This window comes from Athene cunicularia (genome assembly GCF_003259725.1).
Source record: "Athene cunicularia isolate RWA chromosome 10 unlocalized genomic scaffold, athCun1 chr10_part1, whole genome shotgun sequence".
Classification (NCBI taxonomy): Eukaryota; Metazoa; Chordata; class Aves; order Strigiformes; family Strigidae; genus Athene; species Athene cunicularia.
The window spans coordinates 9,122,080-9,145,282 of record NW_020799112.1 but is presented as its reverse complement, the minus strand read 5'-3'; the positions used below and the strand labels follow the sequence as shown (position 1 = coordinate 9,145,282).

Here is a 23,203-nt window from a genome sequence, read left to right as displayed (position 1 = left end):
AAAAAAAAAAAAAAAAAAAAAAAAAAAAAAGACAAACTCATTACATTTATAATGTTTCTAAAGTGTCTGAAAGTAACTGCTCTGGTTCCTAATGTTGCTAACAATACTGTTTAATTTAACCCATCTGCTCACTCAGCCCGTGTGCACAGTTGGAGCATGCAGTAACCGACATCATTTGTGATTGAAAGAGAGTGTAAAGTAGACAGACATATAGAAAATTTAAAGTTGCAAACCAAATAGGTAAGACCATTTCTTCTTGGGTGGCTGAGAGTTGGTGTGAGTCTCTGGCAAGGCAGGGAGCAGTGTCCTGGAGTGATCAGTGCGAGGAGTCAGGCACCTCCAGAGAGTCCTCCAGAAATCTGTGCACTGAGTGGGGAGAACAAGCTAATAGGAAACACTAATTACCAGCATGTGTTGAGGTCCTGCACCTCCTTGGAGACGAGGTTCTGACTGTCCTCGGACTTTTGTGGAGAGGAGGAGGAGATTGATCCTGCCTTTGTGTAATGGCCCAGCGAGCAGCTGTGCAACAGGACATTGGCTTTGGTTCCTCCTCAGTCTCACGGCATCTCCCTCCTGGGAGATCGCTGTGCCATGGGAGCACAGGCTCTCTCCTGGGTGGGAGAAAGAGGGCTGTGGCCAGAAGAATGAGTAGAGATCAAGTAAGGACCTGGCTTTGTTACCTCTGATTAGAGGGTGCATGAAATGCTAAGCCTGATGGTGTATTTGATTGACCCTCTTCTGTCGATGGATTAAAAGAACAGAAATAACCCAGAGTCCACGACCAACTCAACACAGACGCGGGTTACCAAGGAGGCTTCATTTTGGATGATGGTTTAAACATTCCACCCACTAGCCAGATGCGGAGACTTACCAGCTTCATCCACTTGTAGCAAGAGGATGAACAGTCTAGATGCCAGAGCTGCCCCAGCAATTGTCAGAATAAATAGAAAAGGGAGCTGGAACATCTGTGGTTGGGTATCGCTCTGAGTAGGCTACATGGTCTTTATCCAAAAAGAATACTCAAAATAACACCCAAAAAGGAAAAAGCAGATTTGAAATCCTTTTTCATTTTTAATTTTTTCATTAAAGATCCTGGCCACCTACTGAATGTGATTTGGAGAGAGCGTTGTGGCCAGGTGTAAATACTATAATGTTTTATTCTGCTGCTGCTGTAAATTTAGAACCTGGGTCTGTTTTTTGCTTTGCCATTAAAACACAATCTCCCCTTCTGCATGGGTTTCATTGCCTTGATTGAAGAGCAGCTCTGAGTTTTTGATGAATTATGTATGGTCCTTGCTATGGTCTAAACAAAAGAGCAGAAACTGATTTTTCATCACACTTCAGATTTTTCTGGCCTTGGTCTATTGCTGGATTGACCAAGGTGAGAAACAGCACTGCAAAATGCTCCATGGAGGGGATAAGTAGCATTCCAGCATCCAGCAGGTTTTCCTCAATGGGTTGATTTTCAGTGTAACTCTGTACCCATTTTTAAGATACAGAATGTGTGTGTACTTAAAAATGGGTACAGAGTAATACAGTGCAAGGAAGATGCCTATTTCTCAAAGTAAACTCCTTCAACTGTCTCCTGGTTTTAAATGCATCAGAGGTAAACGAAAGAAAGTTTAACCCTGACTTCCTTGCTGTCACATGTAAAGCAGACCAAGGAGGAAGCTCGCATAGGCTAAGAAGTCAAGAATTTTCACCGTGGTGATAACGAAGGTGGAGAAGCAATCATCGTGAAGAAGCTGTGTAAGGCAGTGCAGCAAATGACTGTGACTAGAGCATGGATTAAAGCAAAGGAAACAAACAATGAGCAAGTCTTTTATTCCTGATCAGACATTTCAGCAAATATTACAGCTTAACTTCAAAAAAAACCTTGCAACTAATGAGGTGATAGCCGTGCATATTAATAAACCCTCATAGTCATCACACCCACATCAAACATAAACATAAGATTAACACCTACACCACTTCTTTGGAAGATGTGAGAATGTCCCAATGATAAGTGTGCTCTTTTCCCCAGAGGATAAGAAGTAGAAATGGAAGGGTAATGAGAAATTAACTTAGATTTTAAAAAGAATTAGCAATTAAACAAGTCTAATCATGTACAAAGTCAAAGTTTGTATAAAGACAAACCAAAATCTGTTAAGTTCAAGAATAAGTATAGACCGTATGCATTTTATCTGGTATGTTTTTCTCTGTTCACACCTCCTTATTAAAAGAAATGTAGGAAATAAATGTTACCCGCTTGTGTTTAATTGTACTGATCTGTATTTGTATGCATGACTCTGTGTGTACTGGGGACCAGTATATATTGCATGGTTTGGGCACCTTGGTTTTTCTGACTAGGTTTTAAAATTGTGTCAGAGTTTTGAAAGAGTTTTCTGGTTTGTGATGTGCGAGGTTGGGCAGAGTCGCTAATCTGGAGATCTTCCTGGGCTGCCTGTTAGTTGCATGGCTCTCTGTGGCAGAAAGAAGGTTTATGCCTCACTCAGACCATCTCTTTTTTGCCCCAGGATATTCCCGTAGAAGGATATTCAGATCCTCTTTCTTTGACATAAGCTGCTGGAGCAGAGGCGTGCTGGTTGGTAGGGATGGTCACTAGCGCAATAACAGATGATGAGTGTTCCTATCTTCTCTGCAGTAATAGTTTGGTGAGGACTTCACCAAAGGTGTCTAGAGCAGAATACTTGACTTTCCCCCCTCCTCTTTTTAGCTTAGTGAGAAATAATCAATGTTAGTGCTACATATAATGAAACACAAAAATACTAGGACATGTACGTGTGTATATATATGCATACTTACATATATATGTATGTACAGCTGCACACATACATGCAAGCACATGGACCACTTAGGCTTATTTAAAAAAAAAATAATAATCCTGGCCTCTGCAAAAAGCATGCTGACGAGGTCGTTATGGCAAGAATGTATTTTCATTCTTCCAGCAGCTTCACTTTAACAATAATGTTCAATGAGCTGTCTGCCGCTAAAATTGTGCTTTTGTATCTCGTCTCCCTTGAACCTGGTGTGTTGCAGTTTTATATTTTTAAGTGACAGAAAAAAAGTCAAGAGACAGCTTTTAAAAATCTGTTTGTTTTTTTTTTCCTCACAATCATTAATCTGTTTGCTTTTCAATAAAACCAGATGATTGAATTGTTTGGTGTTCAAAAAGCTGAACCTCTGACAGTTCTGTTTACTGGTAAATAAGAGCTTGGAGGTCCCATTTATTTGCAGAGAGGTGAAACGACTTGGGCAGATATATCATAAAGCAGACTTGTTCATCCTCTATAATGATGCTTCATAGAAATCATTTGTATTAAGCAAGCACTGGTAATGGGAGCATAATGACCCCTTTTGGCTCTTGTTTAAATTCTTTCACTTCTAAACAGTAATATTAATCACAAGCAGATGGTGCAGAACATTATTTATGCACATTTGTTTTCCAAAAACAAAAAATGTTTAACCCATTAACTGAAGTGGTTGATGAAACAAAAAGGCTAATTTCCTGATTGGGTGATTTTTCTCCCCATTTTCAATATGAGATATCTTGTGAAGTGACATTTTTGTCTAGGGTTGTCACTTCCTTTTTTTCTTGAGGAAACCAAAGCAACCATTGGAATTCATAGCAAATATTTACTTAAGCCCCCAGTTTGCAGTGCTGTTTAATTCTGCTGCCAGGACAGACACTGGTTGTTAGCAGTACTTGTTTGTTTGCAGCTTGCTCAGTAGAGTCCCCAGCCTGAATAGACTTCCCTGATGGGCTGATTGCCAATAGCTTTTTTTTTTTTCTTTTAGGATTTTTTTTTTTATTTAAGTTCTATTTGTGGAAAGATTCTGGGATGAAGCAATGCCTAATAAATGACAGGTTTTTGGTGTTTTTTTTTAATTATACGGACTTACTGTCACTTTCCACGTGGTAGCAGGGAAGGGGAGATGGGATCTGCAGATCCCTGGTGACACAAGGTGATGGCTGGATAGAGTATTGGCTCTTCCTCGGTGGGATGGGTCAAATGTGACGTGGTTGTGTTAAGGGAAGAGGGACCTGTGGGCTGTGTTTGGAGACCACCCTGCCTCTTCCTCTGAGCTCATGACATGTACATGGTTGAGTCCTTATAGAAAGAAAATCTGGCTACATGCATGTTGCCTCATCATCACATTCCATGAGGTCACAGTGTCTCATGCTTAGAGCTTCCTTCTGCCCTCCCAGCCCCTTCACTCACAGTGAAAGGATTTTTGTTTTCTTAAAAAAAACACTGTTGATCTGGTCCTGATCTCACAAACCTATTTCCAGCCGTACTGCACCAAAATGTTTCTCTTGTCCATTTGGTTATTAATTATTTTTGTTACATCCTTTACAGTTAAAAGCAAAAACCTCTTCTTATACTGCAGTTTTCTTTTAAAGGTATTAGTACTGTCAACTGCTGGATTCATGGTGCAGAATGTCAGTCTTTTCTGTGTGTGTAATTGCATCTGCTGTTTAGTTCATTACAATTCAGCTCAAGCCTAGTAACAAGGTAGCTCTATTGGCTGCCATATTTTTAGAAAGAAGGTTAAATGGGATTACTGTGCAACTTGCTGTTCTTCTCTGGATTCAGGACATAGCCTGCTGATGTACTCGGCATGTCTTGTTAGATTTAGCAGTCACTCAACACCAGAGAGGAGCGTGCCGCTTAGCGGGTTGCCATAAGCAAAGATCTGTGTCTCCCTGAAGTTTTAGTTAGAAAACAGATTCCTAAAATGTTGTTGGGAAGCATATGAGAAATTTTGTGGCTGCATGGATTGCTCTGTAGGATGTTTTGTTTCATCACTCAAGGCGGGGGAATAGGTAAAAATCCATCCAAAATGCAGATCATGGATTGAATTCTGGAAGATGAAATGAAGATTGAGATATGCAAACTGAGTCTGTTGATGCTGTAACATGATGGAGACACTCGTGGCTGATTTTTTGTTTAGCTTTAGGGGGAAATTGCAAAACATACCAACAGTATATTGATCCTAACTTAAAATGTACAGATCCGCTTAAGCTATAATGTACTATTGAATGTTCCCCTTTTTTAAACTGGATTTTTAGCTCAGATATAGGAAAGCATTTAATCAGCTTGTTAATTGAGGTTATACATTTCTACATTACAGAGACAAATTAAGCAAGCTACTGTGGTACCAGAAAACATCTGCTAAACAAAGGCAAACTTAATGATAAACAAAATTAGGTTCTTTTCTAGTTGGGTTTCATCCATCTGCACCCAACTAGTGTTCACTTTTAAAGAAGGCAGAGATACAAGCTACTGCTTTTAATCCATTTTGACAGAAGAAAGCAGTGATTAGACAAAGCCACTGTGCGCTAATCTTCCCAAGTTTAAGCCAGGCCATAATGCGCACATTATGCTCTCTGACTGGGATCCCTGGAACAGAAAAGATGCTCAGTGTTTCCTGAACTACAGTTGGGCTGGATGTTCAGCAGTTCATTCACACGTCGATTTTACAGTATGCAGCAGAAGTGTACAAACTTCTTTTGACATCAGCGTTAAGATCTTTGCACTGACACTCCGGCTTTGCGATGTACATTGATCTTTTATTTGCTGGAACAGGATTAGTAATCATTTTAAGACGTTGCTGGTAGTTAACCTCTGTAAAAGCTCTGAAACCATGAGATCAGAGCCGATTTTATGCAGTAGAAGCCATGGAGGTGGAAGCCAATAGCTTTCAGTAACGGTGTGTGCAAGAGCAAAGCTGCTCCTGGGGTAGAAGGAGGCTTGAATGTGCTCATGCGTTTGTGTTTTGTCTGTGCTCCTATATGCAGGTGTTTGGATGGGACACTTTGTATTTGTAATTTTTATAGAATACTGAATTCTGCTCTTGTCTCTACATGGAATTAAGCGAGAGCTGTTAGAGGAGAGGGAGGCAGGGTTAATTGCAGCGTTAGAGTACAAAGTCACAGGGCTGGGCTGGGCCTTGAGAGGTCAGCCCAGCTATCCCTTGATACTAAAACAGGCTTCGCCATTTGCGCTGTTGCTTTTGGCTTGTTCCTAAATTGACCAGTGACAGTTTGTTCCCTCTCTGTCATCTCCACGCCGTAATCTGCAGATCCTTTCTGCCGACCTGCTCCAGCCTACACTCCAGGCAGTTGTTTTAATCCTATATTTGTGCAGTTGATTAATCCTTATCTAAATGTAGTACTTCCAGTTGTTCCCATCGAATTTCATCTTGATTTTTTCAGTCTGATTTTCCAGTTTGTCAAGATTACTTTGAATTCTAGGTCCTATCCTTCACTGCACTTGCTGTCCCTCCCAGATTGGTGTTACCTGCAGATTTAGTAACATGGATTATTAGTATTTGAGATGTACAGGTATAATATCATCTATGCTACTGACTGTTACAAACCAGAGGTTGCATTTGAAATATATCTTTGAAACATTTCCTATTAAAATCCATTGTGACGATATTCATAACCAACTCTGTATATACAATGCTTGTCTAGGATAATATAGATTAAATCCCGTTTTGTTCCTTCAACAGATGTGAAGCCGTCTAATATGTTGGTGAACACACGAGGCCAGGTGAAGCTGTGTGACTTTGGGGTTAGCACTCAGGTAATTCCCCCTTTAGATATCTGCCCGCTCTCTTTCTAATGTCAGAATCACCTGGCTGCCACACAAACAGCCCCACTGCAAGCTCCCCTCTGCTGGGACAGCCCTATTCATTTTTAATCTCTGGGTGACTTTTCTTCATCTGAATATGATTGTTCATTGTTTAATGACAGTAAAAACTGCTGATATTGTAATTACTACTTACGAATAGCAAACTTCATTGATATGCAGCTTTGATATGAAAGCGTTTTGGCCAGACAAAAGGGAGGGCAGAACGAGAGATGTGTCTGGGGAGCCCAACTGGCCCACAATAAAAATTAATATTGGGAGCAACAATAGTGGTGGGCTTTTACAATGTGCAGCACAAATTTTAATTAATTTCCATTTTGGGCCTCCCTGGAGAACTTCTCTGATAGTGACCCATGAGCTTGCTGTGATGTTGATTTGAATTTCAGCACCTTTACTCTCAGCCAAACATGAGGACCAAAGAGAAGGTCAGCCTTGTATTATAAGTTGTCAGAGTCTGTTGTCCCTCCAGCGTATTTAGTGCTCATTGCATTCAAGTGATGAATGTGGCTTTATTCACATCTTGAGCCAGCTGACTGAAAAATGAGTGTGTTCAATCCTACTTCAAATTGACTTTTTATATCAGACTAGTTTGGGGTACTAAAGCGATAAGCATCCTGTTTAACAGAATTGTTTAAGGTTATCTGCCATAAACTGTAATGCAGTGCTTGTTTAAATTGGAACTCTCATTCCGAACAAAAGAGAGATTTAATCATTTTTAATGCCTTTGCAGATAAATTTGTTCCCTTTTACATAATTTTTAGTTGATTTATAGGAATGATGATTGTAGGTTAAATGAGGAATAATTGCCCATTTTATTTCCACATTATCTTTATATTGTTCTAACAGACTGTTTTGTCTGATAGCTGGTGAATTCTATAGCCAAGACGTATGTTGGAACAAATGCTTATATGGCGGTAAGTGGATTTATGCAGGAATAACATTTAAATAGAAGTATTTGTTCACAGTCTTGTTCTGTGTAATGCCAGATACATTCTAAATCAAATCTCAAACTTCATCTCTCCCTATCCCTGCCATAAGCTATGTCTTAATTGTGCGTGCCACAGAGCAACTCCTTTTACTGTCTCAGACCCACTCCCGTCCTAACCATGCTCACCTATCAGCTCTGTCACAGCTGCACTGCTTGCAGATACGGAAGAATAATACTGGAAAAGTGTTTCTTATATGTATTTTTGGTTGCCTTTAGTACATTGTAACAACTGGGAAAAAAGAAAAGAGCCAGTTTAATGTTAAAAAACCCCAGTTTGTCGCTGATAGCTCACAGCTCTTAGCAGACCACTGACAGTCTGATAGTGTCCACAGTTTGGGAACAGCTGCTCCGAGCCTGTGGTTTAGCAAGGCAGTTAAACCTGTGCAGGTGTCCCATGGACTTCTTGATACCTCAACATCCCATGTGAAGCTGCCATGGAAATTTGAAGCTAAAACAATCGGACTAAGAATTTCAGGTCATAAAATTACATGTTGTGTAATCTTCATGCCATACATATCGAGTCATCAGTATGTTTCACTTTGCTATATGAATTTTGGTCAGAATGCTTGTTATGATGAGACTACTTTTGTCCTATTTCTGTACGTTGGAAGCATAAACTCCCATCATTTCTATATCAAAGTGACACTTTGCTGAAGATGTATCATTTGGAGGAACGCTGCTGCTGTTAGCTAGGATGTGAGGTCTGAGTTTAGCAGTTCTAGCTGATCAGACAGCTGGTGCGTGGTGTTCACGTCATTGAGATTAATGTGGTGACGAAAGCCAGTCTGAAAGTAAACTAAGAAGTTAGCGTGCATCTTCCATCAGATCAATCAATAGTTCTCCATTTAACAGACGTGAAAACTTAAATGCTCCAGTTTAGAGTGGTATATTAAGTGTTGTCTTTTATTTTTGGCCATTAAAATTCTTTAACAAACTACTTACATCATAATATTAATGAGGAAAAAAATAAATGTTCAGCTTGTTTAAAAGAAAAAAGTGCAAACAATACAAAGTGGTTGATACTTGTATTTTTCAAACCTCTCAAAAGAGGAGAGAGAAATCCATGACCTTTAATCACTTTCAGATATTTTTTCTTACTTTCTTGTAAGAAGAAAGCAGGCCAGGGTGTCCATTTATTTGCTAAGTGCTTTTCTAGTCAAGGTGTACTCATTATGTGGCTTCTGAAACACTCATGTCACCATCCTAGAAAGACTTGGGCTGTCCTGTGTCATCTGAATATTATGTGCAGAAAAAAAAATGTTTTTAAAAAAAAAAATGGTCTAATGTATTATACTTTCGCTTATAAGCTTGCTGGTTTCTATGCCTCCATTTTCTAAAAGAACTGGATTGTAGCGATTCAGACAAATAAACAGCTTCAAATTAATCAACTTTTCCAACTCAGCTGTTACTGAGTGGTCTTAAGCAGGTCTGAGAATTAAATTGTATTATGCTTTTAGTGTACCAATTAAGATCACTGTTCTCTTTCCCAGGTGTACATTAAATAAATTACTTTTTTTTTCTTATTGTTTATGGATGAATGTGATGCATTCTTCTGTGAATTGAAAAGAGAAGTTTAAGCTAAAATGTATTTGATCAGATTTCTTGTGTTAAAATTTGTTTTGCTTGCTGAATGAGTCATTTGTCGTCATCAAATTTATAGTCTAGTCATCAAAAAATAATGAAGGTCATAAGCTTTGGTTTGTCTGCCTACTTGGCAGACTGAGTAAATTTGAAACCATTAAAAAAATTGAGATTTCTGTTTAAAATCAAAAAGAAAAAAAAAAGCTTTTGGATTGAAAAATTAAAATTTCCAACAAAACTGTTTTCTATAAAATAATTTTATCACCACTTTATACAGAAAAAAATTTTGAATGAAAAAAGTAGCCAGTCTTAGAAATTTCTAAGAGAAAATATTTTTGATCTGTGTATCTTTAGAATGATTTCTGTGTTGCACACTTTATGCATGTGTTATTTTCACCATCTTTTCCATACTCATGTGACTATACTTTCTGTTTAAATATGCAAATGATTCACTTGCCACTATTTCCTGTGAATACATGATTTCTAAATGTAAGTTGCTTTTTAAAACTTGAGTTGTTATAACAGAAGAATAAACAATTTACTATCGCTCAGTGTGAATTTTGCATCTGATTTGGTGGCTCGGGAAGGGCTGGGGTCTCATGCACTGGAAAGATCCACGGGTTTTATCATCCTGCCACAAGTGCAGTGTCTGCCGGTGACAAAACGTGCTTGGCTGGGATAGCCAATAACACCTTATGCTATAAAAGCGGGTGATTATGTCAGTGTACATTTTTGGCTACATATCTGCATCTTTACAATGATCATTGTCAGTATAAAGTGATGCTTAAAAATCGTATCTCTATATGATGCTGTTGCAAACATTTCTAAGATATGCTGATCTAGGCTAACTATACTTACTGAAGATTTGCCTTAATGAACTTCAAAAAGAAAAAAAAAAAACAAAACACAAATGAGATTTTTGGTTTGCTGTTCAGCTTAAAAAAAAATGAGGCTCAGTCAAAAAGATTTTGTTCCAGTTACATTCTGGGGTGGTTTTTTAGGTTATGGCAGTTGTGGAAGGCTATCCTTAAAGAAAACGTGGGCAGCACTGTGTTTTTTACTTAACATTCATGCTGCGATAAAAGCTCTTGACCTGGGATTAGCAGTGCAGAGTAAACATCCGAAAACACATTGGACTGGCACTAATTTGGGAGTTTGTTTTCTAAAAAAGGTCTCTGGATTATTAAAGACTAAAAATACAGCCAGTGCTTCGTAGGTGGTTGGGCTAGACAGGTGCATTAACAGCACAGTGGGGAGAGAAGTCTCATGGAGCCTTTTATTGTTACATTTCATGCTGTACTTGACCTTGGAAATGCTTAAATTGTAGCTTTCAAGTAAAAACTAGCAGTTATATTTTACAGCATTCTATTTCATGAGGCATTAAACTTGCTATTAATAGTTTTGAGTGAAGTCTTTTTTTCTATAGGTCAAAAATGAAATTAAAATGTATATTAAATAAAATTGCTGGCATGTGACTTCATTGATTCTTTTGGCTTCAATAACTTCTCTTTTTAAGCTACAGTTACTCCCCAACATCTTGACTCAACATAAGGAATCTTTCCCTAGCGTACCTTGCTGCCGTGCCTGGGCTTGGCAGTAGCTGTAGATACCATTGGACTCTCACAACTTGACCTTGCACTCTGCTGTGCTTGTGCAAGCCGTTGGCTTTTTTTTGTTGGATATAACAGCCCAAGCACAAATGCCAAGGCCAACTTTACAAGGTGTATAGCAATGCATGGCCACAAACCTGAGCATAACCCAGTTCTTTGCTCTTGCAGAAGAGGCAAAATAATAAATATAAAATAAAATAAAAAATAATAAGTCATGTTCAAAGAGTGGATTTGCTGTCTGCCAGGTTAGCCTGTGAGCTTTAAGCTTCTTTGTGTTTTCTCAGTTGATTTGTTTGCCCTGGGCTAGCTTTTGTGGAATAAGTATGTATGTTTGCTAGGCTCAAGAAGATGGTTTTTTCTGTCTCTGCAGCCTGAGCGGATTTCAGGAGAACAGTACGGAATTCATTCGGACGTTTGGAGTCTAGGGATTTCCTTCATGGAGGTATGCAAATATCTATCATTTTCATGTGCACAGTGCAAGAATCAAATGAAATCTAGCATCAAATTATTTTAATGTAGTTTTTGTATACTCTTTTATATCTGCATGGTTTTAACTATTGCTAAATTTCTTGGCTGTATTTAGAATGGGTTTGCTCTCACTGTGTTCAATTTGGTTAGATACAAAGAGCATCTGTACAAGTCGTGTCTTAAACCCTCTAATAAAACTCGGTATGAGAGTTAGATTTAGAGCCTGGTACGTGGATGGCTCTGCATCCTTTCAACATCTCTGGGATTGAATATGACTGTGTTTCTGTGTTGCATCTTCACAGGCCAGGACAGAGTGAGCTATTATTAGGGTTAAAATAGCATTGTGTAGATTTACGTTTTTTGCTGGTTAATGACCTTGCAGAATCTTTGCAGAAATACTTGCATGATGGTCTAAGTCTCTCCCTGTGTGATTAAATAAAATGTTTGCATTTAAGTGTTCACAAGGGCTTTGAGAGAGATTTCTCACAAACATAGTTTCAAGCAGGAGGAACTCTTATCAAAATTGAAGCAGTTCAAAGAGAAGGTGGTCGTAAATGCAGTCATTTAGGAGAACTCATGCTTTCTGAGGGTTTAGCAAGAATAAGGTCAGTTTTGATTCAGGAAAAAGGTAGGGTTTTTCAGCTTAGGGTTCATCAGATATTTTAAGGAACATGAATTTCAGTGCAGGTGTAGGCCGGCCACAAACAAGTGAGCCACGGTCAGAAACCCTTGTAGCCTTGACAGCTCAAGCACTAAGCTTTCAGAAGACTTCAGCTCAAGGACAGTCCCATGGAAGAGCCTTCTGCTGCTTGGAGCAGTTGTTTCTTCCTACAAGAAGAGTTTATTCAAACCATCAATGACTTGCATCATCTTTCTTGCACAGCCTGACAAAGGCATGATACAAATAACTGAAAAATACAGGTGCCCTTCCCTTCTCTTCTCTTACAAGGTAGTATCATTATGGTAAAGATGAATATGTCTTTTGGAGAAGTGCACCTGATGCTTTTAGCTGATTAGATAGAAATAGTCTTGGTGACGGCCCTCTGCATCTAGACAAATTTTCACATTTTATAGCTTGAAAGTTAACAGACTATTATGTTTTCAAACAATAATTCTTTGCCAAATCAGTTTTAACCAAAATGAAAATACTTAATGCTGAATCATTGCAATCAGATGTTGTAAATCTTTTCCAGTCTGACTGAAGCTAACTCTGAATTACAATAATGACATACTTTAACGTGTCACAGGGGATGCAGTTCTTTTAATTTGTTTTACTGCAAATTTTAATGGTTTGTAAGTGCCAGAGAGCCCTCACAGTTTTGGGAGAGCTACAGAACATACTCATATGCTCTGTAAATGAATCTAGCCAACGAAGGGCTAAAATGAGATTGTGTTACATTAAGGCTTGACTATGGTGTTCTTCCTGATTCACAGCGAAATAGAGTGATAGAACTGCACAAGTCCTACAGAGCAAGCATTTACTAGTTCCTTGGCTGAATTAAAAATGTATTTTGGTGTGCAGCAGCAATCTGATGATTTACCACGTAGACCGAGATAGCTGGAATTTAGTTCAGGATTATTAGTAGGTAACCTCTCTGGTCATGATTTGAAGGATGAATTTCACATTATATTAGCCAACATTAGGAAAATTCCTTTCATTTGCATTTACTCTCCTCTTCTAAACCTTCTCAACTTTTTTTTTTTTCTCTCTCTACTTTCCATGAATGTCTTTTGAACCAGATGTACAAAAAACCAATTTGGTTCTATGTGCTTTGTTAATTGGTATGTCATCTGGTCCTCTGAGACCTCTCTTCAACATGATCGCTGTTTTATTGAAGTGGTTTGAGTGATGTGTTAAATGATGAAAGCAAGGACAGTGGCTTAGAAAAATGTCTCAAAAAGGTGAGGAAGATGCTCAAAGAGCCACACAAGGTCACTGTCATTAAAGTAGCACTGTATTGACATGGGGATTGGTAGTGGAGACACCCAGGCTCTTGTTGATGGAACTGTTAAAAAGGGAAGCTAGCATTTGCTGTAGGATTTTAAAATCATCTCCACTTCGTAGTGTAATACTGCAATCCCTAAAACTTCGTGCTAGCACAGTTATAGCATGTTAATTTAAAAGAAATAGCATGTTGGGACCAAGTTAGCAAAGGCAGTTCTGACGTATGATAATATAAAATAGCAGCTAAGTAAATCTTCTCATTTTCTTTAATAATCTTATGAGCCTTTAAAATGTTTTGAATTTCTTTGCTGCAAGCTCTGTGTAATGAGAAACTGAACTGTTACTTTTGAAGGTTAAGAGAAATGCCCCCAAAAACTTGCTAGCAGAGTGAGAAAAGTATTAGACATGTGTGCCAGCTAAGTTTTGAGAGATGGTGAGCATTCTTGTTCCTTTTGAAGTAAGAGGTGTCTGAAAGTGCTCGGTCTTCCCTTTGCCAGAATTTAAAAATGTATTAAAAATAATGAAATATTTTTTAAATGCTGCTACTTTTTTATTATTCCTTCTTTTTTTTTTTTTTGAGTTTGATTTTCTCCAGGATTTTCTGAAGTGTGTTAAATTTAATACGTAATATGTAAAACTCTTTAAAAGTGTTTCATCACAAATTGTGTGTTTTCATGAGGTTTTTAGACGTTTAAGCACTCTTGGGCTGACAAGGCAAGTTCAGTTTAAACTAATGACATCACTGTCACTACACTGAAGGCTGTGTCAGCATTATCATTTATAAAAGCTGGTTTTGAGGGGTTTATAACTCCATCATAAAATACTCTCCAGGCTGACTGGGCTGTGTGAGCGCTGTGTGTGCTCTGTAATCGATCCAGCCTCCCCCCCCAGAACCGTGCCCTGCGCAGGAGGATGAGATTGCCTGAAAGGTTTTGTTAGTCTCCAATATGACTCTAATCCTACCTTGCATGGCTGCTATCCAAAAGTGGACTTCAAAGCATCCAAAATGGGATGAAATACATTATATTGGTTTTGGATAGGCAGCATTCTTGTCCAGTGGTGCCTTTTTGTGGAGGTGTTTGAGGAGTAGGTACGCCTTCAGCTGAGCTGCTGCTCCTGGGCTAAGACACTGCTGCAAGGGAGAAGCAGCTGGGTGAGAAGAGCTTTGGTGGGACCCAGGTAGGGCTGGTGTGTTCTCAGGTCCTCCTGCTCCCCCAGGGGGTTGCTTCTTGGTTTTCTCCTGGATTTTACTGTCTTGAAGCTGCCTGCTGAGGAGCGCTGGCACTCTGACAAGACTGAGGACCAGTCTCCTACATAACATGAGGAGATTCTCATTTAAACTGCAACAGGGGAGGTTTAGACTGGACATTAGGAGAACATTTTTCCCAGAAAGAGTGGTCAGACAGTGGAATAGGTTGCTCAGGGAGGTGGTGGAGTCAACATCCCTGGATGTGTTTAAGGGTCGTTTAGGTGAGATGCTGAGAGATATGGTGTAGGGGAGAACTTGTAGAGTAGGGCTGATGGTTGGACTTGATGATCCCAAGGGTCTTTTCCAACCTGATTGATTCTGTGAGATGGTAGGTGAGGAAAAGGGAGTTTTGGGAAGAGAATTGAATAGACTTGTGATCCGAGCTGTTTGTGAGGGAAAGTACAGGCTTGCAGATTTTTGCCAGAAGATCCAGGGCTCATTTTACCTACAGATAGAATTGATATTATATAAGGAAATGCAGGAAATGAAAGTGATTCACTTGGGCCACAAACCAAGAAAGTTTTGGAAGTAGAATACAAGCTCATGCGCTTGGCTAATTATACCGTTTTATACCTCCTTTTGTACCACATCCTAGTCTCTACTTTCCAGTCTCTGCTGAGTAAAACAGCTACTTTCCTGTCTTTCAGGCCTCCTTTTAGAATTAACTTTTCTTGCAAAGTTTATCAGTGTTCTCTCTTTCAGGGAAAAAGAGTTTGTATATCAGTTCTAATGTTAGAAATAAGTTCTTAAAAGTCCCAAAATGAGAATTTTAAGTCTTCGGTCACAGAGTTCTCTGTTATCTGTATATCTGCAAGAGCTTTCAAGGGTTGGGAGTTGTTTGTGACATTTGTGTTGAAGTGCTGTTTTAAGCAGTATTTCAATAGTTGTTTGCATTCCCCCATATAGGAACACCAGTATATATCCAACAAACATGCCTTACATTGTGTATTTTAGGCACATATAGATATCTTCTGAGCAGGGTTAACACTGACCACATGCAATGTCAGCATTATGGAGTCTTAGACTCTTCAGCACACTTGGGCTGGGAGCGCAGAGGGAGGTGTAAGAGGAGCTCATTAAGACCACAAAGGCAAAGAGGAGGAATGTGTTTGAAAAGGATGCTACGAGAGAAGCAGCTCTGCTTTAAGATGATTCTCTTAAAGCACTTCAGTCTTTAAGATGTTTAGCTGCATAAAACTGATGTAAAGAGTCATGTATATGAAATCAAGGAGAGGAGGTTTCAGAAGAACTCTTTCTAAAGAGCCTAAAGTATGTTATCAGTCATGTATCAGCTTTGAAGTGATAATGGTTCCATATCAAGATTGTGAGCTGATCTGCAGACCATGATTTAGTCTTCTGCAGGATTTCACTTATGTGTGGATGTTATGGTTGGTCTTTCATCAATTTTACACCCTTACCTAAACAATAGCAGGTAGGCAGATCTGGGGGGGAAATCTGAGACCCAAAGCTTGGTGGTACAGCTTAGCTTCTGTAGTGGCACTGGAGGCTTGGTGAAGGTCTGGTAGAGAGGGCCACAATCATGATGGGGCAGCTGTGACTGCTGGAGACAGACATGGACCGTGCAGTGACCTACAGTGTCAGAAGCTACAGTGAATAGAAGCAGGAGGAATATTAATTAAGATAGCCCTTTAGAAGATGGCAAGGATCAAGCTTGAAAGGGAAATAAGAAGTTGCATTTAATCACTGTGCAGAGCAGGAGTCTTCGTATTGTCACAAAATACTTGACTGAAGTGAGGTATCTGCAATCAAGTGACAGTTCTTACTGGAGTTCTCCTTGCTTTTTGTATGCTTGGAATGAGCAGAATCTTATTCTACTTGTTTAAATGTCCTTGCCATGGCAATGCTGCTGGTGCCAGTAGAGCCACTGAGAATGGCTCGTTGCAGAAGGCTCGAGGTCATCATTAAGCAAACATGTGAAGAGCAGGATTTTCCCATTCCCACACTGAGGATTCAGGAAGTTAATGCGTTAGATGGATCTGGGCACATTTCAGTAGATACAGTATGATGTGTCTTAAATCACTCCTTTTTCTTTTTGTTTTAACATTTTTTTCTTTCCTTACTGAATTCCAGCCTTCTCTAAACTAATAAAAAAACCAAGCCTCACTTCTGTGCCCAGCCATCTAATAACCAGCAGTGCTTGGATGTGATGGGTGTTTACTTTGTCACTGCAAATCACTCTAAATAATAGTAGAGAAAACTTAAACCAAGTGTTTCTGAAAATGCTGGATTATGATCTCTGTGGGCTGACATCCCTCTGCTGATATCAGGGCCTCAGGCAGTGTTGGTTTCTGTGGCTCCATCCCTTGGCCAGACAAACTTTTCCTGAAAAGGAACCAACTTCATGCAGAAAATGTTTAATCTCTGGCCTTTTTCTGTTTTCATGAAGTATGGCTGAGAGCAGACTCATGTCTTGAGCCCTTGGGTCTTGCAGCATGGACCACTGATAATTGCATAGGTATAATTATTTAGTATCAGGCATCTTTCATAAAAAACCCAAGAAAATAAAAAGTGCTTTTTTGCATGAGCCTCATCCTGTTACTCTGTATTTTTAAGGACTAGAAGTGTGATGTTAGTGACGTGTGGACAAATCCTTGCCTGCTTTGCTCATCCATTGAGTGTGGCTGTAACGCAGGAAGAATTTTGCTCAATAACTTGAATTGTTCTTATCGTAGAGTATGTAGTTTTAATCACTCTGTACAGAATGATGTGTTTCAGAAACTTGTTCTTAGGAAAAAGCTGGCCTAGATTTTTTTTCCCTTCCCTTGAGCTATTTCAAGCAATTGCTCCAAGCAGTGGCCATTAGCTCCATTTCCTTGTCTGCCATCTTCATCGGCCACCAGAATGAAGACAGACAATGTCCAGCTACATCACGATCTTTGTGGTAGCGGAATTAGAAGTAAAGGTACCACTGCCTGAGGCTTGGGTCATGAATTAATAATTGCTGTGTGGTGGGGGAGGCCCGTCAGAATAGCTGAAAACAGGGAAGTTGCCTCGCAGAGCGCTATCAATCACTCAGTGACCATAACTTCCAGTAATTAGTGTATTTTATGGGCCTTTGCTTCAGTGACTTGGAAGCACATATGCTCCACTCACAGCTAAACTTAGCCAGAGTAATATTCCAGGATGATTTATCCGCTTGCTGCACTGGGATGTAACCCTATATTAGGTGAAGATTGTGAACTAAGCTGCAATAAAGTGTAAGTTTAGGTACAGTTTGCACAGGTTGAGACCTCGATGTATCATGTTCCTCAGCAATTGCTCTTAGGCCGCTGTGGGCAGTCTGTGCAGCAGCGAGATAAATAATACAGTTCTCTACCTGGGTAGGTAGATGGGTGGACAGTTAAAAGATAACATCAGCTGTGGTATATTTGTAATATATACGATTATGTAATATAGATTGATGGTCCCTGTTCCTATACTGTGTAGTATAGCTGTTTCTACTTTTAAAAAGTGAAAAATTTAGAAATGTGTGTCAGTCGAGTCTGCCTTTCCCTGTTATTTAATCAGTTTGTAATGGCAGATGAACTCTCTTGTGCCAGTGGAGAACAGCTGAAGTTGAGCTGCATTTCCACCAGCACAACCAAATTTAACATTTTTTTTTTCTTTAGGTATTAATCTAAATCCAGCGAACAAATATGCTGGAAGCCTCTCTGCTCAAACAAGTAGTCTCATTAATCTTTATGGTCCATTTGTGTGAATTTTGCACCTGACAATTTCCATAGATTGGCCCTGAAAGGCCCATGTCCCACCTTTTTCCCTTTAGAAAAGGCACTGCTATTCTGAGCAACACCTTTGAAGACATAGCAGTAAAAGCCTGGTAATATAAGGGATTTGTGGCAAGGAAGAAATGTGCAATTTAATCATAATTGTCCGCAGTCTTTAGTTTGCAGTGCATTTACTATAGTTCATATTTAAAAGAAGTCAAAGTGAAACTAATTATCTTTAATTAAGGTGAATTAGGCTTTGATTTTTAATATATTTTATGTAGAGATCTCAAACTCATCTGCTCAAGCCAAGGAATGTCCCAAAGGTTATTAGGGCATATTTCTGTTGGGCCTGATGGTATTAGTAATAACCTTCTTCCTCATAGTCCTAGACATGAACAAATATGTCACTTCATCAGTCTCTGTTACCCGCGCTTATGCCCCTCCACAGGGGTCGCAGAATCCACAAGTTATCAGCTAATGGCGTTATACATTAAAAATTGAAGCTTTCCTCACTCCGAGGCCTTTCAAGGCTTTGTTCTTAAGCCCCAGACACTTTGGAGTGCAGCTGCAAACTATAGGCAGAAGATTAAATTAATTTGTAACTCTTTTTTCGTCCTGCATTACTAAATCCTGCACATTTAATTGAAACCCTACTTCAAGATGCTTTGTGTTTCTGTTCTTCTTTGTTGTCAGTTTAACCTCAGAAGCACTTTAACGCTGGTAAATTGCTGTTATATCCTTTTGGATTCTTTTTTTTTTTTTTTTTTTTTTTTTTTTTTTTTTAACTGTGTAATAAGAGGACAGTGAAATTGATATTAGAAGGAAAGAAAAATCTTAGAGTAGTTTTTGAGGTATTTAATATTTATTAAGGTCCATACCCTGCAGAGTTTCAGGTGATTTTAAGCCATCTATCTAGGAATGTATAAATTGGTCTTGGAATGAAATTTCACCTGGGGAATTTTATGTTATCCAGTAGTTAAGTCTGATTTTTAAAGTTTCCTGTGTCTGAATGTTCCAAAGTGGCGGCTGCTTTTCCATAAAATGAGGGTTTAACTGCAGTGCACAATCTAAATGCAAAATCCTTAGATGGAAATTTAATTGTGTAAAATGTGCACAAGGTAATTAAGAACAAATTTTAGAACATTTCAGACTATAAAGTCCTCCTTCAGCTAGATCACTAGCGATATTGTAAGTGCTTATTTTCAATTTGCAGTTATGCTGAGAAACATGGAATGTGTCTAAATTAAGAGTAAAAACATCCCATGCTTTTCAGTATAACTGTAAATTAAAAAACAACTTGCACAACATAGACAATAATCTAAGTGGGAGACTTTATTGCCTGAGTGTCCTAAAAATATGTTTTGAACTTCCTTCCCTCAGTCACTTTCTGAACAGGTTATGGACCAAGTTACTATTGTAATTCTTATTAACAGTATACCAGCAGGCAAGTAAAGGGCGATGTAGAGAAAACAGTTTGTTAGTGAGGATTTCTGCTTTTCCATTTTTAGTTCCAAAATTGTTAATTACATTATTTCAGCAAGTCATTTTAATTTAGAGTGCACTTATCTGCACATTAAATGTATGTATTAGAACACAGGTTAGAGTTGCTTTCCAGCCCTTCTTATGGCTGCTCAGTACAGACGGTTTAGGCAACTGCCTCTACCAAAACCACCTGCCTCAGGTTCTTTTTGCTTTCCCCTGTGGGTTTCTAGATATAGTTTGATAAAAATCGACATGCATGCATGCTGTACCTCTGCCTGGTATTTAATAATCTGGAATTATTTCTCAGTTTATCAAGTACTGGTTTAAAATCTGACGGTGTGCCCTGTACATCCATTGGCACCTCTGTCCAAGTCTGGGGGAAGGCTCCTATCAGGTGCACTTGGAAGTGCACATAATTTTTCAGGGTGCAACCTCACTGAACACCGTAAGATGAGTGTTTTAAATGCTCTAATGGTCTACTTCTATGTCTAAGAAAGTCATAGTTTTAACATCCTTCTCCCCACGCAAAAAAAAAAAACCACCTTACACAGACATGTAGTTGCTCCCAAGTTAAATGGTGTAGAAAAGTGTTATTCTGACATATTTCTTGCTGATATAGTCCGATTCTCATTTGTATTTCCATACCATGCTGGCATTGCAATTTACTGGGCCTTTTTAAAATGATGGTTTTTACAGTTCTTGTGTAGTGGGAAGGTATCCATAGGGAAATGAAAAGAACCAGCTTCTTGGAAGTTTAAGCATTTCCTTCTCCCCTCCTTAATATCCAGAGCTACATAAAATACTGATCAGTTCCCAAACTAACTAGTAATGCCTTAAAAACAAAATTGCAAGTCCCCATGTTTCATCATGTAAATGCAGAGGAGATAAGTTTTTGATAGGGTATTTGTTTGGTAGTTTAAAATTTTTTTTTTGTATCCTGCATTGGGCTTGTGCTACATGCATTTATATGACTTCCTTGAGACAGATGATAGAGTATGAAAATCCCTTTAGTGAAGCTCTAATCTGTTTGTTTTGGGTTTTTTTTCTTTACTTTAACTGTGACACTATTTATAAATCTAAATCTACATACAGAGGTCATTGGTTGGCTGAACTTAAACCATTTTACTTAGTAAATTTAATTAAGAAAATACAGTGCAACTCATAAGCAAATGAGTTTTTCCTAGTTTTAAACCAAACCACCCTCTTGAGTGCTGATTGCCTTGCTCGACCCCTGGTGATATAGAAACAGGCAAAATTAAAAAGGACATTAAAGCTTCATTAAATCTGAAACACATTTAGTACAGTGACATATCTGCAGGCTATTTCAGGGAAGATTACATACTCTTTGGTAAGTTTCTTAATTTATAATACCTTGACAATCTTGCAGAGAGGAAACAACTGACTAGATGAATCAAGTGATGGTTCTGGGGATGCAGAACTGGCACATGTCCGTGGCTGTATTGCTTTGCAGTTCTCAGTCAAGGAGCAGCTTCACTGAGAAAAGTGCTTGTTTTTTATCAACCCCAAAGAACTTGTTCCTGATGCATTTCAGATTCCTTGAAGCTCATTTCTCCACCCTGTACTTTATGTCTGGCAGAAAACTGCTCTTTCCCCAATTATTCTGCTGCCTTTGGAGGCCCTGTTGAGGCATGTGGAGGTCAGGGAGAGGAATTGTCAGTGAGAATGGAAATGCTTAGTTTGAAGTCATCATCAGGGCAGTGGTCCTTTTTCTGCTTAAATAAAATCGGCAGAATGATGCCCTGTGTATATAGCCATAATTATCTTCTTGTTCTACAGTGGGGTAACTATTACATTCCTAGAAGTCTGTAGCTATTGTAATGACTATTCTTAAGTCAGTTGGAAAAATCAAGATTTGTTTTACTTCTGTTCATGGAAGACTGTTTGACATTTACAGGTTTATTTCTAGGCATTTAGAGGCTATCAGAGTAACAGTGCTTCTAGAATCTTGAGCAGCTTGCTGGAAGTTAAGGATGGTCCTCCCAAAAGAAGAGAAAATGAAAAAAGGGTATGTTTTAGTAGCTCCTGGTCCCTAGGAGTGAGCATAACAGAAAATGTAGGGTCTTTGCTGAACTATTTAGCAGTGTATTTCAAAGCCTGCCATCAGAGAGTGACACTGAGCTGGTAGAAGCTGTGAACCAGACACAAGTGGATAGAAAGGATGGCAATGAGGCCTGCTTGGCTCAGGTTGGTTTGTTACGAGGATGGATTTGCTGCAGAGAGAAGCACTGTTTTCAGCACTGCACCAGAAACAAAACTGAAAGGCAGAATTCACCCCAAACTGCTGAGTCTCAAAGGCAAACCTGGAAGACAAAGCACAGAAGAAACCCAGAGGAGGAAGACAGGTTAAATGGTATCTCTTTGGAGGACCTGAAGAGATCTTACTTACATGCTTGTCACCTTAATGATGATCCTTTTTCCAGTGTCTCTTGTAAGCCTGATTTCTTCTACATTCTGTAGGTGTTGGTCTTACAAACCAACATAACGATCTCCAAACAGAAGTCTACTAGCAGATCACAACTTTTGGAGAGATCAGTGGCACGTAGAAACATCTCAGAAAAACTACATATGTGACTGCTAGTAGGGATCCTTGGTCAACACCATACTGACAGAGCAGACCATAATGGCTCCTCCTCCTCAGTCATTATGCAAATTCCCACTGATGAGATATTTAGGAAAGATTGGGGTGAATTTTCAGTAATGCATGGAAGTTTAGATATACAGTTCCTATAGCAATGATGTCTCTGTGCAGTAAGTAAGTGTTCAGAGATGTTGTACAAACCGAGTAGCTCCTTTAGAACGCCCTTAATAGGCCTGTGGATTGTCATGATAAATACTATCTCAATATTGCAAAAGCTTCTTTTAAGAGAGTCACCAAAAAAATTGCTTCATCTCTTTGGGTTTCTCTTGGATATGTCTCTTATACAAATGCTTCAAGACCTACTCTGCTTTTGTAATGTCTTCCCTCTGAGGATCTGGAAGAAGTTGACTGTATTTGCTAAGGCTCACAGCCAAATGGCTAGTATGATACGAGGTTTGGACAGCAGCTGGAATTGCAGAAAGGGCACCATCTCTGCTGTTTTCTCATTGCTTCCACTCATGGTGTCAGCTTCTTATTACCTTCTCGTGACCTTTCTCCTGAACTGGTGAGGCTTGAGTATGTCTACTGGTGTTTGACCCATCAGTTCTCCACCTTGCTACAGGTCTGTCTATGCCTTATTGTTCATACTTAGGATAGTTTTGTGCTGCCAGCCAGGCTGAAATTTCATCGCAGGTTAGCACAGCTCCCTCAGCTGCAATCTGGCTAGGTCAAGTAACCACGGCACTGCGGAGCTCAAATATCAGTGGCTATACAGGTGCCATGAAACAGCTTTCACCCAGTGCTGATGTGTGCTTCAGCCTTCGTAGTACATGACACGATGGGTTAGACCTTCAGCATTGATGCTGTTACTGAGTCTGATATGAATGTACCTAG

At 39.2% G+C, this 23,203-nt stretch overlaps 1 protein-coding gene across 1 annotated transcript in view; it reads left to right on the top strand.

The window, feature by feature from the left end:
* MAP2K5 (mitogen-activated protein kinase kinase 5) overlaps nucleotides 1–23,203 on the top strand; it is a 139,549-nt gene that overhangs the window by 63,684 nt on the left and 52,662 nt on the right. The window contains exons 14-16 of the mRNA XM_026855965.1: nucleotides 6,520–6,593; nucleotides 7,523–7,573; nucleotides 11,209–11,280. Of these exons, the coding sequence (XP_026711766.1) occupies nucleotides 6,520–6,593; nucleotides 7,523–7,573; nucleotides 11,209–11,280 (197 nt within the window). The remainder of the gene's footprint in view (nucleotides 1–6,519; nucleotides 6,594–7,522; nucleotides 7,574–11,208; nucleotides 11,281–23,203) is intronic.